At 33.7% G+C, this 18,901-nt stretch overlaps 1 protein-coding gene and 1 long non-coding RNA gene across 6 annotated transcripts; both read left to right on the top strand.

The window, feature by feature from the left end:
- The first annotated feature begins 1,484 nt into the window (after window positions 1-1,484).
- On the top strand, window positions 1,485-9,494 carry LOC113736286 (uncharacterized). Of its 3 annotated transcripts, none has more exons than XM_072084598.1 (10): window positions 1,485-1,637; window positions 2,471-2,603; window positions 3,713-3,794; window positions 4,317-4,460; window positions 5,702-5,760; window positions 6,726-6,793; window positions 6,887-6,938; window positions 7,848-8,009; window positions 8,154-8,753; window positions 9,088-9,494. In XM_072084598.1, exons 1-10 carry the CDS (start codon window positions 1,630-1,632, stop codon window positions 9,301-9,303), a joined length of 1,524 nt encoding a protein of 507 aa, XP_071940699.1. In that variant the 5' UTR covers window positions 1,485-1,629; the 3' UTR covers window positions 9,304-9,494. The 3 variants fall into 3 exon arrangements, with proteins under 3 accessions (XP_071940699.1, XP_027118980.1, XP_071940700.1); XM_027263179.2 differs by having other exon boundaries at window positions 2,471-2,585; XM_072084599.1 differs by lacking the exon at window positions 2,471-2,603 and having other exon boundaries at window positions 1,564-1,637.
- Window positions 9,495-11,498: 2,004 nt separating this feature from the next.
- On the top strand, window positions 11,499-18,390 carry LOC140038620 (uncharacterized). Of its 3 annotated transcripts, none has more exons than XR_011842195.1 (6): window positions 11,499-12,046; window positions 15,661-15,831; window positions 17,162-17,454; window positions 17,534-17,645; window positions 17,859-18,152; window positions 18,232-18,390. It is a non-coding gene; the product is annotated as an uncharacterized lncRNA (long non-coding RNA). The 3 variants fall into 3 exon arrangements; XR_011842197.1 differs by lacking the exon at window positions 11,499-12,046 and adding an exon at window positions 14,892-14,984; XR_011842196.1 differs by lacking the exon at window positions 11,499-12,046 and adding an exon at window positions 14,941-15,067.
- The last annotated feature ends 511 nt before the right edge of the window (window positions 18,391-18,901 follow it).

Genomic DNA, 18,901 nt, shown 5'->3' on the forward strand with positions numbered 1-18,901 from the left:
TCGCACCTTTTCATATTCTTTCAAGTACACGATTTGAATCCTAAACCTAACAGTAAAAAAGATTCTAATAACCTTACATTGTCTTGGGAAAGGTTTTAGCTGTAATCTTAATATATATATATATAAAGAACTCAAGTAAATTTCACAAAAGAAGAGGTGTACCACTTAGTAAACCTTAATCAGCCATTACAGGCCACAATATCCACTACCTATCAACAAGAATAGTGATAAGAATCCCCAACTCTGCACAATGTCAATGTTTTCCTGAGACCTTTTTACAACTTTCCAATCAACGAAAATGCCAGTCACATCCTTGACAAACTCTTTACGTACGAAGTGAAGGGAGAACAAAACTTTCTGAAAGACACTTTGATTTCTAAACCTCACAGATGACAGAATGTAGTAGCAGAAGCAATCCTATGCACTAAGCAGACAAAAAGTGAACTTGTGCATTTCTGTACCATCCATTGCAATTCATGATCTCAATCAGCAGTATATCTATAATTTAAACAGCATCTTTAGACTAATCCCCATACATGAGCAGAAAATTAAAGAGACAACAGAAAACTAGATGGAGCATACTACCACAAGGATCCCAACTTATCCTTTATTGTAATTTGTTAATAATTTGTCCTTTGTTGTAGTCTTTGACCAAATAATGTCAATTGTACAAATAAAGACCCCACACAATTTTATTTGGATTGCATTTAATATAAAATTAAGGGACTCCATAGTTCCGTTTTAAGTAATTTCATTCAAAAACCAACTATTAGACTTATCAAGTAATTTATCCATACCGTGATAAAATTTCTGAATGAAAATAATAGAAATCACCTTGCATTATCCAAAGTGAGGTTTATCAATTCAGCCAAAACAACAAATGTGACTACAAAAATACGATATGTTAATGCGGTAGACAAACACTTGAAAATAGTTTTAAAAAAAAATTTAAAAGATGGATCAATCTTTTATTTTATTTCTACCCCATATAGCTGTGAGTCAAATAAAATATCATTTTTCAATATTTATTTACTAGAATTATCTCCTAATCAAAGACCTTGTGATCAAATTCTATAACAATTGAATAAAAAAATTCAAGAGAGATGACAACATAGTTTTTTTTTTGCTCGGGCAACAATAACAGTTGTATAACATATTCTATCCTAATCTACAAGGAGGGGGAGCTTAAGGAGACTTGTGTATCGGGGGTTGGTAGCTATACAGACCTGACTAAATCAAAGGGATGCTATAACACATCTCTTAAATTTTTTTTTGCTGCAGGTGGAATTTAAACTCCCCACCTACAGCCCAATGAGGGACTTAAGTCCCTCTCTAAGCTCGGTGGTTGATGACAACATGGATCAAAAGTTTTCAAAACGCAAATTTCATTCCTCAAAACTAAAAATTAAAAAGCTGTCCAAGTCAAGGGATAAGAAGGGTTAGAAAGGTGAAACCCAACGACGAAAACATGGGCTTCAGATATTCTCTAGCCCAGAACATTCTCAAATATTTGGGCTCCTGCTTGGGGCCCAAATTTTGTTATTATCCTCATCTCCTCCGGCGGCCTAGTTTTTTTCTCTCTGGCGAACCGGCGAGGAAAGAGAACAGTGGGATTTTCTACTCTAGAAAATGAACAGGTAATTTAATTATTCCCATTTTCTTGTGTTTCTAATTCGATTTTAGTGGTTCAGAAGATTGTATTCTCCCCCCAGAGTCAATTTTTGAAAACTTCCTGTTAAAGAATGTTGATGATTTCTTAAACGAAATGTGCATGTAAATGTGTAGCCAAAAAATTCTAAAAGAAAATCATGAAGAAATCAAGAGCAGCTGGTGTTAAAGAACGTAAAAAGAAACGAATTTTGATTTGGGTTTCTGCAGCCCTTTAACTTTGAAGAGCTAATTGTTCATGTGATGTGTTTTTTGAACAATTAAAAGGGCTGTAAAAGCTTCTTGAATTTTGAACCCAAAAAAAAAAAAAACAAAGAGCTTCTTGAAAGTGCTTCTTTAAGTTTTACTTGTATACTTATTATATGAGTAGAGGTGAAAATTCAATCTTTTTCGGTATACATTTGGAAGTTTCTTGGAAGATATCTTTTATAAATATTATTGAATTGGTTGTCAGCTGATTCTAACTCCAAACTGATATCTGATGTCTTGCATTTAATGTTTGCGAGTTGTATGCAGTGTAGTCGAAGTGACATAGTGCATGTATGAATGGAAGATTGTATAAATTATCTCGTTGAACTGTCTAGAGTCAGTTTTGAAGTGATTCTATCTACTGATGATATGAAAAGTATTACACTTTATGCTTGCAAATCTTATGTGGACCTATTTAAAGTAAGACCATCATGTGGAGATTTTACACCTAATATGCGTATCATTAAGTGTATCCAATGTCTTGTAATGATTCAAAGATTTTACTTTGGAGGGCAATCATTTGTGTTGTTTTTTTTTATGGTTCTCAATGTAGGGCAATTGTTAGGAGAATTACGCCTAATATCCGTACATGGAGATCCACCCTGAAAACTTTCTGTAGTGATACAAGTGAAAAGTTACATGGTTCAGACGGTGACAAAGCAGTTACAGTAAAGTCTTCATCCTTGGTTAATAAGTTTGACCTTTTTTTATTATATTTTTAATCTCATTACAGCTGTCAGTTTAAACCACGATCTTGTCATTTCCTGTGCTTCTATATGTTGCTAGCTCTTGCTTTGATGGATTATTTTTTATCATGCATAGTTGATAGAGTTCAATAACTTCATTTTTGTCATTTCCTGTGTTTCTGTATGGTTTGGAAGATGCATCGGACAGACAATTTGATTCTTTGTCACTGGAAGCTGATAAAATCTTGTGCTCTGCTAAATCTAGCCGGATAAAGTTTATAAGGCACTTTTGTTTGTTGGTGTGATTTTTTAGTTTCATGCTGAACATTAAAATGGAAAACATTTTTTTTTTTAAATAGGAGCAATGGGCACCATAGGTTGTCATGTAAGTAGGAAGCTACCGCATGAGATACGTATGTAACTTTGAACATATAGTAGTTGTGTCGGAAAACTAATGGAAGATATTTTCAGGAGGTTTTGGTGATGGCATTGTGCAAAGTTACACATGCAGGAAACATACATTTGATGTTTCACTGTCAATTAACTGATAACTAACATATTAAGTCTGATTATACCTCACTTTTACTGCATTCCACTACCAAATGCAAATGGCTGGTGGTTTGTAATGTTCCTTTTCTTACATTGCTTCCCCTCTGCCACCCTACTCTTTCACATCCTTATAATTTTTCTTAACATTTATGATTGCTTATGCTCGCTTATAAAGAAATTAACCTTTTATTCTGTTCTGTTTACTCCATCTATTTAATGATCATCCGAGAGCATGTTTTTTTGTTTTCCCATTGTTCTCTCTCTTATGTCATTTTGATAATCTCAATAACCTGGAGCAAGAGTAACACGATTTAATTTCAGTCAAAAATATATTGATGATACCTGAAAAACTTGGTAGCTATAGCATGGTATGCTAAGGACGGGATCTGTGGTTACCTTATTGAAGGAATGTCATAGTCATGCTAATTTTCTTTATTGGTTCTTTAATCTTTCAAGTGATAAGGTATAGATTAGCCATCATGTCAGTCCTTCATTCCTTCATTTGGGAGATTATTATTGAAAGTTTCTTAACTCAATTTCTACTCTTCAATGTTAAGCAGGACTCAACCGACAATGTTCCTCAATATGATGTTGCTATTGTTGGGGGTGGCATGGTTGGCATGGCTCTTGCTTGCTCCTTGGGTACAAAAATAAACAGCTTTTTTTTGTTTGAATGTTAGATATACTTTTCTGATCTTTAATGTTTGTCTGCTTTGCCTTACCATGCGCATATAGTGGCCTAGCTGTAAGTTAGTCCTGTATTTATGCAAATAGTAGTTCTGTATGTTTCAGAAAACATATTTTACATCTTTGCAGTCAAACTTTATGTTTGACTTGATCTTAAACCTCCAACAAAAAGGTCTCAATTTGTTTTTTCGGCTTCCTCCTCTTTTCTTCTTTCATTTTTCTTTATGCCTTTCTTATGTGTAACAATATCCAAAAATCGATTTTTGAAGAGCCTTCTTGATTGGTTAAACTTGAACGAGCCTTATATGAGTTTCACATGCCAGTTATATATTTTTGTTCTGCTTCTTTTTCTTGTTCTAGGGAAACAAGAGGAGATGATTAATTGGAAATGCTTTCAGTCTTTTTGATGCATTAAACTAGTTTTTGTGCACATTGGAGTATCTAGATTACATAAACAGTTGTTAAAATGTTCTGCAGCTAGCATGCCATTGACAAAACATCTGAATGTTGCCATAATTGATAGCAATCCTGCACTGCTGGCCAGAGATAACATAAAAAAAGAGGACGCTCCAGATCCAAGGGTCAGTACAGTGACGCCTGCAACTATATCTTTCTTCAAAGGTACAACCTTTGAATTTTTCTTTCCTTTTTTTTTCTTTGCTGTGCTTGCAGATAGTATACTGGTTCGTGTTTCTTATTCTGCTGTGTGGTCTTTTTATAATTAGGACAATAGTATGCATGTGTAGAGAATAGAGTTGTTATTACATCAACTCATGTAGAGGCATGCTGGTAGATGTATTAAATATTTTAGTCCTTTCTCTGCAAAAATGGACCATTAAATAATACTTATGCCAATTCAAAGCATCATGACTGTTATTCATTCAACTTAAAACAGTTCCTGTTGTATGGGAAGGTTAGGCCCATAGACTTGTCTAACTTTGATATTTTGGATGAGGTATAAAAAGAGCAAGTAGGGAGCTGCCTAGACCAACTTTACTGGCAAAAAAGAATCTCATGTTGACTGTGTTAGCATTCATTCATGGTTATGAGGTTGAGGCAGTGCCTTTACCTCTTCGTTAACTGCATAACGGAGATGCTTCATTTTCTTTGCCGGTGGGATCTTTTTCTGTCATGTTCTTTTTGCATGAACTTAAGCAACGGTTTTAGGGTATTTTAGTCCTGCATTTCCTTGCTACTCAATCTCATTGTGGCCAAAAACTACAACATGCACCTTAGATACAAAGGTTGTGTGATTTTAGTGCTGCCATATATTACCTGCCAGATGAGGAATTTAGCTATAATAAGTAGAAGCTTATCTCTCTTCTCCCCATACATGGACAACAATAAAAGAAGGATGATGATTAGGTGGTATGTGGTTTTGCATTTCAAACATGTTTATCAGAAAAGGTAAACATGATTACCCTTTATACTGAATCTATTTTAGGTTGTTCAGTTACTCAACTAGTTGAGTCTTTATTCAAAGTGTAATCTTTGTCTGAAAAGCAACTTTAGATGATAAAAATGTTTGAAAAAACTTTTGACATGATAGTCCAAGCATAAATTTAGTTTTCAATCTAAAAGGTCAAGATTAATGATGTTAATCTGAAGTCAAATGTTAAAAAACGATCATGTTGTTAGTGGAATGCTTTTTGGGGGGGGGTACTAAAATACCCATTTCAGTGTGATTGTTCCCAACCTGATGCCAAGTTTGTAGAAATACTGAAACGCTATTTGAGATGCTTAATTCTGAATTTTCTTCTTCTAAATGGTCCACTCGACTTTAAAAGGGAATTTTTCATACTTCTTCCAAGATTATGGTTGTTTATCGTTGACCAACAAAGTATGACAGTGGCGGCATGTAGGTATGGGTGCATGGCAGTATGTTCAACTGCATCGGCATGCCTTTTTTGATAGGATGCAGGTAAATCATGCTGTTAATTTCTATTCTCTAAGCATCTTTACTTATTTGGTGCTTGCGTACAATGTGAACAGAACAAAAGTAAGCTTTCTTTGTCTTGGTGCATGTTATTTTAGGATTTAGGATCTACTTCCTTATGGCAGTGTTGTAATTGCAGATTTTTGTTGTAGGACCTAAAACTGCAATGTAGAAATATTTTTGTTTTTCGAAGGCCTTAAAAGGACAGAGCACAGCTCTTTACAGCCTCTGTCTTTCTGTTTGTTGCAATATATGGTACTTGATAGAAGAGTTTAATCTGTTTCCTTTATACCTTTGGCATGTTGCAGTGTTTGCTTGATATGAAAGTAAGGATTATGTTACAGAAGTAAGTTACTTTTTATTGTGTTTTGCTTTCTGAAAAACAATGCACAACTAGTTGCCAAGTAAATGCCTAAGGAAACAAAACTTAAAGACTCCAACTGGAAATGTAATGGTCGGGCCACATAGTATGTCCAACTATGGAGGAAAGAGATTTTTCTTTCCTTGGGATGAAAGATTAGTGTTTGAGCTGCCGATAAACTTTTTATTTGTGAGGTATCTTAGAAGTATGCAATCAGACATGGTAGGGTTAATTAAAGAAAAAGGATTTGTGTAGTCAGCATGGATAAAAATGTTAAGTTTTATGATGTTGGATTTGGCAGGGTTATTTCATTTACTTTACATGTTGAATAACATGTAATATGTTGCATTTTTATCTCATATTTTTCGCTGAATTGTCATTGTAATAAGAATTAGCTGAATTTCTGGATTATGCACTGAGTTGTGCAAGACTGGTACGTGGTATGGGAAGAGTATTTTCAAAGCATCTAGTAAGTCATAACAAAAGCCATGCAAGTTGGTGGGCTAGCATAAATCTGATACAGCAAGAGTGTTTTTGCCCAATTGATTTTATCCATATTTCATCAAATTGCTGCCTTATGATTCTATAGGTTTGGGATTACACTGGTCTTGGATATACAAGGTACAGTGCGCGAGATGTTGATAAAGCTGTCCTCGGGTAAGAGTAACATTTAACTACATATGTATAATCATTTCCATATTCCAGTAGCGGTTGCTCGCAGATGATACGTGATTTGAGATTTTAATTCAGGTGTGTTGTGGAGAACAAAGTGCTTCAAAGATCTTTGTTATCATGCATGGAGGTACTTTACTACTTAGCTGTTCTTTTTCTGTTTATCAGTTGTGATTTGATTGTAGCTGTAATTTTCCATCCCTTACTTGGTTCAGTCTCTATGATGCTACCTGTAGCTTCAGCAACACTTATTTATTTTTTGATCTTCACGAGAAACATCTCCACTTTTGTCCCAATTCCCCTTCTTTTGTACAAAATGTGTACTATCATCAATATTGCTTCTCATAAAGAAGCTTCTTACTTTTACCATCATGTTCTTGGTATCAATTTCTGAAGAGTAGGATATTGCATCAATATAGTTGTCATAGTTACCTTTTTATTTGTGGATAAGCAAAAATGCTTCTGAATATCGTTCAAGAATTGTCATTTAATGCCTTTTCGAAAAACTAATGCCCTCTTCCATGAAACAAAGTAGTGATCAAACCAAATTTATCTTCTAGAAACTTGTGGTTTGTCTTGTTTTGTCCATAATTTCATAGATGGCCCATAAGTTAGCTTAGAATCTCAATTTGAATTAGCTTCAGTCTTGGAAGTCCCCAGATGATGAGTGAAAGCTGTATATGTACTTTTCTATTTGTTTAGTGTGGGAACATTTATAGTTGAAAATAAAATGTGCATTTTTAATAATATATGTAGATTTTTCACTTGAATAATGTATTTCTGCTTCTTCCAATCCCATTATAATGCTTAAGCCCAATGCTGAAACACCTTAATTGCATAATTTTTATTTTGAGCATGAGCTTAAGCATAAGCTGTATAGTTCTGCTTTGCTCGAGTTCTAACTTTACAGCCCTTTCAATTTTTCACTCCTCCGTAGTCCCAAAGGAGAAAGGCTTATTCATTTTCTTCATGTGTTTCATTTGACAGCTTGAGCAAACTTCTAGTATTTGCTTGACTTATTTAAAGTAATAACTTTCAGGACTCAGATGTCAAGAAGAAAATATATCCTTCTAGATTGAATTCAATGACACTACATAAAAGCTCCTTGTTATCGGGAACAGACAGCATATCATCAGAACCTTCTGGAAGTTTAGCTAAGCTGAACCTGAGCGATGGTGATTGTTTGTATGCAAAGTTGGTGGTGAGTTCTGGCTTAATTTCAATTTGATGAAGCAAAAGATTGGCAAACTAGAATATGTTAATAGGTGCATCTTACAGATGAATTTGTTGAGTCATGCTCATCTTTCCACCCGTTTTAAATCAATTTATTTGATGCATATTGCAGGTGGGAGCTGATGGATCAAAATCACATGTCAGGAAATTGGCAGGAATTAGTACAACGGGGTGGAAGTACCCCCAAAATGCAATTATCTGTACTGTTGAGCATACAGAAGATAACAGGTGTGCTTGGCAGAGGTTTCTGCGTACCGGGCCCATTGCCCTTCTGCCAATGGGTGATAATTACAGCAACATTGTTTGGACAATGGGCCCCCAACAAGCTGCGGATCGCAGATCAATGAATGAGGCTGATTTTTTAAAAGCAGTTAATGATGCTTTGGATGATGGACATGGTCCGCATCCTCAATCTGAACGAATAGGAGACGGAGGAATATTGGCTTGGCTAAGATCCGACGAGACATCATCAGCCAGTGAGCACTTTGAAGTGCCTCCCAGAATCACTAAATTGGCCTCGGACAGAATGGTGTTTCCATTGTCCTTAATGCATGCCAACAATTATGTATCAAAGCGTGTTGTTCTTATTGGTGATGCTGCACATACTGTTCATCCATTAGCTGGTCAAGGAGTGAACCTGGGTTTTGGAGATGCAAATTCTCTTTCAAGAGTCATTGCTGAAGGTGTTGCTGTGGGATCTGACATTGGAGAGGTACGTTGATATCGCTATTCTTGATTCTGTCGGATATCATTTTGAACTTGTCATGGATATGCCTTTGTTTTCCTTGTTAGCCCAAGTTGAACCGTGCAAGCCATGTATTTTATTAACTTCAAGCCGTTGCACTCTTTGTGATATCCATCGTTGAACACAGACTGCAGTTGGAAGTAGTTGCCTAGATGACCTGATATCATTGCATCATTTTGTATATTTCACTGCTGCATATGGTCTGGAAATGGAATTTGAAGCAGTTGCTTAATGTTTCTTTCATTGTTCGTGCAATTTCTGATTTCATTTCTGTGGAATTACTACCTCTTTTTATGGTCAGATGGCGCTTTTGAAGAGATATGAATCAGAAAGGAAAGCCGCGAATATTGCAATGATGGCCATTCTTGATGGTTTTCAGAAGGCATATTCCATTGACTTTGGGCCTCTAAATGTGTTGCGTGCTGCTGCCTTTCATGGAGTCAACTACATCTCACCCCTGAAGAAGAATATCATTTCTTATGCTTCAGGCGAGCAGAGACTTCCACTTTTTACATGAAATAGATGTAAACTTTTTTTCTCTTTTTTTTTTTCTTGTTTTGGATAAAATATAGATGTAAACTTCAAGAGGCATTTTGTATGTAGATGACTGAATGTACGTGCATAATAAGCTTGAGAGTACCCAAACATCAGCTTCAGGAAAAAATACATACATATACATATATATAAGCTCAATTTTCGTTTGTGAAATTGACTATGGTCTCTCGCTATATTTTATGCACCTTGCACCAGCTTAATAAACTACGAAGTCGTCAATGTTGCAAGGGGCATAAGCGTCTACTGACAAAATCCGAAGCAGCTCTTGCAACCTTTGTATTGACATTTTTAATGTGTGTACACAAATGCAGCTCTATGTTCAAGGTTCTTATCCACTTGTGTTGTACTTAAATCCTAAACGAGCACTAACTAATGCAGTATTTTATCAATACAGAAACTTTTTAAGAGCGGTTTGAGGGGAAAATTAAGGGGAAAGTCATCACTATTATTTGGACAAGGTCATCACTGAAAAAGCTTGAAATTGCTGGTAGTAAGAGCAAAATTAGTGCCCGGTTCATTTACTGAGAGCTTCGCCTGCTCGTAGATCATGTGAATGTGAGGGAAATAACAAGTCTTGGATGGTTATTTAAAAGTAGAAGAGTTTTTAGAAAATGTTTTGGATATTTTTTAAATATTAAAAAAAATTTAAATTACTTTTTAGAGTATTTTTTAAAAATTTTAATAGTATTTAAAAAATTAATTTTTGAAAAACTCTTGAATCCAAACAGAGCAAGAGGTTTTGCAACTAGTGACGTGCTCAAGTTTTGTCATGTACTTTATATTGGTATTTCTTCAGGCCAAAACTCGGATCTTCATAGATCCAATGGTCGTGGTGTGACATAATCTGGATCTACCCAAGTGTATGCCTTCTTTCAAATCATTGGGGAACACCAATTTTGACTGCACTTGTGGAATTGATTTTTTTGTTAAAACAAAAACATATAAGTGTCCTGATAAGCTAGATAATTCACAACAATCCTTCTAACAATAGCCCTATTTTAGTACTTACTTGCATGTTTGGTGGTACTTAGGCAAAAGTTTTTAGCACTGTGACTTGGACTTCCATTTTGTCTTTTCATGAATTCTTTTATCATGTGAAGGATTTGTTTTTTTTTTTTTCCACTTGAATGCATACAAGCTTTCTCTTTTGCTATTTTAATGGTCTCTTTGAAGAGCTGTGGATAAGATTGTGTCATTTCCAAATAATTCAGAATTGATGTACTGATTGTTAAAAAGCCTTCCGTTAGGTGCTACTGTGCTAGGGATGCCCAGCGTTAAGGAAAGCACCAAGGGTGACAATCAAGTAGCAATAACATTGGAATTTGAAGTAAAGAACTTTTGCACAAATAGTTCATTGATTGGTTACTTTGAAATATACGAAATAGCATTGGAATTTTGCCACAAGGGTTAATTACAAAAACTCCCCTTAAGATTTAGTTAAAGTTGCAGTTTATCCCCTCATGTTTATTTCTTCTTATTTTATCCCCTATTTCACTCCAAGTCGTTGACTATTTAAGCAATTATATTGACAAAAAATGCCCTTTTACATGGTTTATAAGGAAGGACCCCTCTCCCCCCTCCAAGATTCTTTGGATGTACAAATTATAAGATATGATTTTTACTTCTAAATAATTATTTTAATGTAAACTTTTGGATAAAATAAATATTAATATTAATATTCTTAATTTGTTCACAATCGCCATGCATGTAATTACTTAAAGTGGGTAGATCACGAATTTTGTGAAAAAGGAAGACAAATATGTGTTATATGGCAAATTTTTTTGTCAAAAATTAAGGAAGAGAAATACGTGTTTTGGTGTAAAAATTACATTTTTTCAACAATTCTTGAATGTAATGCAACACATTTTTCTCTTCGTTTTCCTCCAAGTTTAAGGTCTACCCACATAAAATAATTACATGCATGATGATTCTAAGCAGAAAAAATGCTATTCATAATTCAATTTATTTTATCCAAAAATTCCAAAAAAATCTATGATAAAAATTGAATATTGTAATTTGAACATCCGAAGAGTCTTGTAGTGGTGATGTGGCAAATTGTGGTCCACTCGATTTACAAGTGGGGGCAGTAGACCAAGCCTACACAATTTTTTGCCTTTCTATGCATCTTTGTGCTATTGGGCTGAGAATTAACCCTACTTTCACTTTTATTTTCTGTGCCTTCATTCTCCGTGTCCTCTTTCCTATCCCGTCTCCTATTTCTTATTTTAGTCTATTTTATATCTTTTTACCTTCACCTCCTGTTTTTCCAATCTCTCTTTCGTGAAAATTTTTAATGGACAAACAAAATTTTAGTTGGTTTCTTATCTTTCTTTCCTCTTGATTTAGTTGGTTTCTTTTCTCTCTAGGTTTGAATTTTTTCACTTTTACTTAAACATCCTTTTGATCTGCAAAAAAGATAAAAGGGGAACATAAATCCGCTGAAAAGATATTCTTAGATCTATCTAATACCAGTAAACGTCCTTTAGTAGAAGAATAAGGAACATAAAATTTATATTTTTTATTTTCTCAATTTTTTATTTATTTTTTTTCCTCTTCTTTTTTTGTGTGGTTTTGTGATGCCCAACCCGATTCAATTCAAAAAAAATATGGTACTCGACCCATATTATTTGACTAGATCTGAGGAGGTTTGGGTACCTGCTTATATGCAAGGTGGGTTTGGGGTTAGAGGACTGAGAACCTACAAGGTACTTGATCTGCACCACACATATGTTTTTCATTTTTACACATATGCAAAATACTATTTTAGAGCCAACTAAATAATTTCATTGAGCAAATTGCACCCCAAATATGAGAGATTATAATTTGTTTACAATATTCATTTGTAAAGGTCATGATCTTGTGATTTTTAGAAAAGAGTTCAATTGATATGGAATACATATAAAATGTTAATGTTTATTACAATTTTCAATGGTTATGGATTCTTTTAATTTTTTTCTTTTTCTTGTATTTTCTTTGCATGTTTATTTCTTGGCATCAGACCTTTTTTAGGTAAAATCTAAGCTGAATCATAGATGAGTATGTAAAATATATAATTAAATTAGTATAAATTAATTTTTAATGGATACCCACTAATATGATCCACTTCCGGCGAGTACTCAATGACTGAGTATCCGTTGATATGTGGAGTGGGTAAGGACTAGAAAACAACTAATCCGCAAAGTGTGGGTCGGATTAGCCAAATCCCGTGTGTCGGGGGAGTATCAGACCCATGCTCCGCACTTCTACCAACTAGATAAAGGAACAGCTTTAGCTCACCAAGGAGTGCCAAATGTCGATACCCTATTGGAGTGAGCAAATTTGTTTTAGTTATCTTGGGGTTTAAGGGATTAGAAATGTCCATTTGATCTTGGTGTCCAAACTGACAATCCAAACAACCCCTTTCTATTTAGGGTTAATTTGATTCATGTACTGGTTCAGATGGGATGACTCATCTTCGGATTATTAATCCTGGGTTGAGTTATTTTTGGATTAATAACTCAAGTTATCTAGTGTGTGTTTAGTTCTAAGTTGGATAGGATATATTGAAAAATAATCATATTCTATGTTTGGTTGGAGATTGGATGATATAGGATTACTATTTTATGACCAAAATGCCCCTTAATTGGTATGTTCATTTTAGTAAAATAATTTGATAATTTATAACTTTTATTAAAATAAAGTAACTTGAAACTTTAGAATTATAAAGTAAATATTTTAATATATAAAAATTTGCATTCACTCAAACTCAACCCATTTGAGCCCTTAAAAATAGGTTTTAACTTAGTTTTTTAATCTGAATTTGAAATTTAATTAAATAATGGGCTGAGTTTTGGTTAATTAAGGTTAAATTCAATAAAATTCGACTCATTTAAGAGTTTTAAATGAGCCAAGCTCAAGTCATTATAGAAAATTTTCTCTACGCTGAGCTTGAGCTTAGTGAAGCCCTCATTCACAAATCCTAATTGATAAAGTTATGTGTTTATATAGAATTTGGTTGAGGAAACAAGATTAGTAAGGGCAACTTAGTTCAAGGGCAATATAATCCTTTTATTATTATGTAAGTAGGGGCAAATCAGTTAAAAATTTAAAATAATGAAGAAGGGCAAATTAGTTAAAACTTTTTAATATAATCAGTAGCGGCAAATTAGTCCATGTATTATCATATTATTATGTTAGAGTATGGTTATATAATATTCAATATGAATTTGTATCATGCACAAGGGCAATTTAGTCCAAATATTATTATGTTGGTAGCAGGAGCAAATTAGTCAAAAAATTTAAATTAATTAGTAGGGGCAAATTAGATCATTTATGTTATATTATCATGCGTGACTAAGGTTATATAACTATTAGAGTATAAATTTTTTTTTTTTTTTTGTAAAGATAAGTTAGTTTAAAATTTTATCATCCTATCTTTTAGTTATCCCGAGATGAGAAATATTACCTCCCTCATGGGATCATTTTATTCCATGAATAGGGGATTAATTTGGTTAGTTGGGATGTATCATCCATGTATAAAATGCAACCAAATATGGGATCAAAGAAAATGATTAATCAAATTTTATGTCGTCCCATAAATCAAATGGAAATTTTGGGGGTGTATTGGTAATAGCAGTCCAAATGTTTCCATTTTTTGAATTGTTTATGGTTGGAAAGGTGTGAAAAGTCCATTAGGTCCTTCAAGTACACCCCGAACTTGAAAGGAAAATGGTTCAAAACATTCCTTATATTTTACAAAATGACTTATTTCGTCCCTCAATTTTAAAAGTATAATTTTTGTACCTTATAAATTCAAATTGATCAATTTCTGTCCCTACCTAAATTTTTGACTAGTTTTTTATCGAAATATACCACATGCCTTGTATGTGATTATTTTTTAAGCGCAAAATTGTCAAATCAAATTTTACATAATCTGATCCATAGTTTCTCATAAAATGAATTTTAATTTTTTTCATCCCTCATCGATCACGCATACGAATAGATTTTTTTTTTTAACTCATGTATATATCTATTTGATTTCACCCGAATAGTACAAATAGCATGTAATATATTTGTCTTTATTTTCACTTACAACTAGAAATTAGCTTGTTCGGGTAAAATCAAATAAAGATATATTACATATTATTTGTACTATTTAGGTTAAATCGAATAGACATGTACATGGTTTTCAAAAATAAGAAAAAAAAAATTTTGCACATGATTAATGAGGGATGAAAATTTTATTTTATGAAACGTGAAGAAGGAAAAATTAATTTTGAGAAATGTGAGGGACGAAAAATTTATTTTGCAAAATGTAAGGGAATATGGATCAGATTATGTAAACTGTAATTTGATAATTTTTGCCCATAAAAAATGATCACTTGCAAGGCACGTAATGGATTCCAATCAAAAACTAGTCCGAAACTTGGATAGGGACTAAATTTGACTAATGTGATTTTTTAAGAGGACGTAAAATTATACTTTTAAATGTGAGAGACGAAAAAGGTTATTTAACAAAATATATGGGACAAAATGATTTTCACAAACTTAAAACCCATTCATAAACATTACCATTTATTCTGCTGACCTAATTTTTCTGATTTGCTACGCTTTCCTCATAGATTTTCATTCTTTCTTTACCCAAAATTCAGCAACTTTCGGAAGGTATCTTCACCATTCGACCTATTCCCACTGATTTCAGTTATGCACAGGGCTTAGATTGGGATGGATATCTTATAATCGAATATGTATGTACTATTCATGTATGTATTAGCTATCTGTCTTTGTTCTTTTATTTCTTGTTCGAGGGAAATAAGTGCAGAATGATTATGTATGTTATTTCTTGAAAATGTCCTGCAACTAGGATACCATTGACTAACATCTGATTCTTGCATTTATTGATAGCAATCATACACTAATGGCCAGATATCGCATTAAAACAAAGAATTCTCCTGATTCAAGGGTCCGTACAATCATGCTTGTAACTGTGTGTTTGTTCAAATGTACAACCTTTCACTTGCTTTATTTATGCTTGCAGATAGTGTAGTGGTAGCTATCACAGATAGGATAGGAAATCATCAGTTAATGGCAGTTTGAAGTGCTGCTTTAAATCACTACATCGGCCACATATACAATGGTGTTTGCATTGTCCTTAATACATGCCAATGATTATGTGTCAAAGCATACTATTCTTATTAGTGATGCAAGCAGACACTATTCATCTATCAGCAGGTCAAGAAGTGATATGAGTTTTGGAGATCTGTGTTCTCTTCTTTAGAGTTATTGCTATAAGATCTGATATTGAAGAAGTATATTGATATCTAAAATTCTGATTCTGTAGGACACCACTTTGGAACTATCGTGGATTGCCTTTGCCCTCGTTGTAAGTCTCGAGTTGAAGAGTACAAGCAAAGTAGTATTTATACAAACCAAGCAGTTGCGTTATTTGTAGCATTTGCTGCAGCATATGGACTGCAATTAAGAGTTGTTTGGATGACCTGATACTGTTGAGGTAATACTAGTCTAGATATCTTGTAATCGAATATGTATGTACTGTTCATTGAACACTCGTACTTTTCTATCGCAATTGGTTGCGTGCCCAATTATGCTTGTGTTAAACAATGAGAAATATAGTTACCTTGATTCTGAATTTTTTATGTCCTAGCATGTAGAATGTTCTGTGTTAAATTGGAAAAGATAGCTTTATGCACTTCAATGTAAATTAGGCCTTTGAAGGTGTGTTATTAAGAAGATTTTTATGAAAGTAAAACTGAAAAAAGAAAATCATATGAGTCATGTATGAGCTTCATATATCATCTGTCTGCCTTTGTTCTGTTTTTTCTTGTTCGAGGGATATAAGTGCAGAATGATTTGTCCATGATGCTTTCAATATTTCTTTCATGAATTCAGCTAATTTTTGTCGATAGTGGAACATCTAGATTATGTATGTGATTTCTCAAAAATGTCCTGCAACTAGCATACCATTGACTAACATCTGATTGTTGCATTTATTGATAGCAATCATGCACTAATGGCCAGATATCGCATTAAAATAGAGGATCCTCCCGATCCAAGGGTCTGTACAACCATGCCTGTAACTGTGTGTTTGTTCAAACGTACAACCTTTCATTTGCTTTATTCATGCTCGCAGATAGTGTAGTGGTAGCTATCTCTTATAATATTGTGACTAAGATAACTATATGTGTGTAGATAAGAGAATATTTATTTCATGAGCTTAAGTGGATGTATGCTAGTAGAGTTATTCAATCATTTCTTTGCATAGTTTTAATTGGAATGGACAGACTTAGAATGAACCATCAACTAATACTAATTAAAGCATCATAACTTATTTAATTAAGTTTAAATGCTCTTGTTGTTTTGGAACGTTAGGCCCATGGACTGTTGTTAATTAACCTTATTTACTATTTTTCTAAGTTATAATGGCTTCATTTAATTATCTTAATGATAAGGCACGTGAAGTAGAAATACTAAACGAAAATTGGAAGAATCTCAGATTGTTAGAGGTAGAAAACTTGTCTAAAGTGGTAAGGTTAGGGTCCAAAGCTCTTTTGAGAGCTGATGTTGCAGCCTTATTGGCCTATACATCTCCGGAGGATAGGTCTCGTCACATTTACTTGCTAAAAAACATGGGTTTTACCTAATCAGTGATGATTGGATAAATTGGGAAGAAATCAAAACGAAGAAATATCGTTTCAATCGATTTCCAATACTTGTTTGCTATGAAAAAAGACCTGGGTGAGACTTATTTTATTGTATCTTTGATTGTAAAATTATTTTTGTGTCTAATCCTTGTTGTTTAATTTTTTTTAATGCATATGCAGGTTGACATTTAACGTTGATGCCTATTTTGTAGCGAGCACTACATTGGAAATTCGTTGTAATCTTTGTCGAGACTTGCTAGGTTATGAGAATATTGGTTTTCAAATTTTGCATGTTAAACATTGTCGAGAAATTGTGGAAACTGAATTGCAGGGGATATGGTGTGTATTAGAAAAAATATATGGTTGTAAAAAGGAAGACCGTCTATTTACAGTTCTTTGTGACAACCAAAAAGTTGTAAAAGTTACACTAGGCGAGGAAATGGACGAATGCACGGTTAATAGGAAATTTTAAGGTAAGTTTGGCTGTATGACGATCTTTTATAAGCTGTTTTGAATGTACTTTGAATTATTTTTTTTTTCCTTTTGGAACAGTGCTGTCCGGCAAGCAACAAAAAAGTTGCAAGAAACGGGTTTTGAAATTGCTATTAACCATGTACATCGAGAAATGAACTTGGCAACGAACGCGTTGGTTGATAAAGAGAAGGTATTGTGGAAAAAATGATTGCCCTTGCAGCCATCCAGTTCAATGAATGAGTATTTTTTAACAAGAAACATGGTCATATTGTGATAGCTCAGGACAATATAGTCAATAGATGTATACAAAATGATCGGTGAAACTTATTTTATTGTATATTTGATTGTAAAATTGTTTTCGTGTCTAATCCTTATTGTTTAATTTTTTTTAATGCATATGCAGGTTGACATTTAACGTTGATGCCTGTTTTCTAGCGAGCACTACATTAAAAATCAGTTGTGATCTTTGTCGAGATATGCTAGGTGATGAGAAGATTGGCTTTCGAATTTTACATGTTAAACATTGTCGAGAAATTGTTGAAGCCGAATTTCAGGGGATATGGTGTGTATTAAAAAAAATATATGGTTGTAAAAAGAAAGACGACCCATTTACAGTTTTTTATGACAATCAAAAAGTTGTAAAAGTTGTACTGGGCGAGAAAGTGGACGAATGCACAGTTAATGGGGAACTTTTAAGGTAAATTTGGCTGTATGACGATCTTTTATAAGCTGTTTTGATTGTACTTTGAATTACTTTTTTTTCCCTTTTGGAACAGTGCTGTCCGGCAAGCAATAAAAAAGTTGCATGAAGCGGGTTTTGAAATTGCTATCAACCATGTATATCGAGAAATGAAGTGAGCAACGAACGCGTTGGTTGATAAAGAGAAGGTATTGTGGAAGAAACGGTTGTCCTTGCAGCCATCCAGTTCGATGAATGCGTCTTTTAAAAAGAAACATTGTCATATTGTGATAGTTCAGAACAATATAGTCAATAGATGTATACAAGATGATCGATAAGACTTATTTTATTGTATATTTGATTGTAAAATTATTTTTGTGTCTAATCCTTGTTGTTTAATTTTTTCTAATGCATATGCAGGTTGACATTTAACGTTGATGCCTGTTTTCTAGCGAACACTGCATTGAAAATCAGTTGTGATCTTTGTCAAGACATGCTAGGTGATGAAAAATTGGCTTTCAAATTTTACATGTTAAACATTGTCGAGGAATTGTTGAAACTGAATTTCAGGGAATATGGTGTGTATTAGAAAAAATATATGGTTGTAAAAAGGAAGACAGTCCATTTATAGTTCTTTGTAACAACCAAAAAGTTGTAAAAGTTGCACTGGGCGAGGAAGTGGACGAATGCACAGTTAATGGGGAACTTTTAAGTAAAGTTTGGTTGTATGACGATCTTTTATAAACTGTTTTGATTGTATTTTGAAT

Source organism: Coffea arabica, chromosome 3e (genome assembly GCF_036785885.1).
Source record: "Coffea arabica cultivar ET-39 chromosome 3e, Coffea Arabica ET-39 HiFi, whole genome shotgun sequence".
Classification (NCBI taxonomy): domain Eukaryota; kingdom Viridiplantae; phylum Streptophyta; class Magnoliopsida; order Gentianales; family Rubiaceae; genus Coffea; species Coffea arabica.

Coding starts and splice junctions, on each gene's coding strand:
- LOC113736286 (XM_072084598.1), top strand. Junction 3,795..4,316: donor GGCTCTTGCTTGCTCCTTGG/GTACAAAAATAA, acceptor AATGTTCTGCAG/CTAGCATGCCATTGACAAAA. Junction 8,754..9,087: donor TGGGATCTGACATTGGAGAG/GTACGTTGATAT, acceptor TTTTATGGTCAG/ATGGCGCTTTTGAAGAGATA.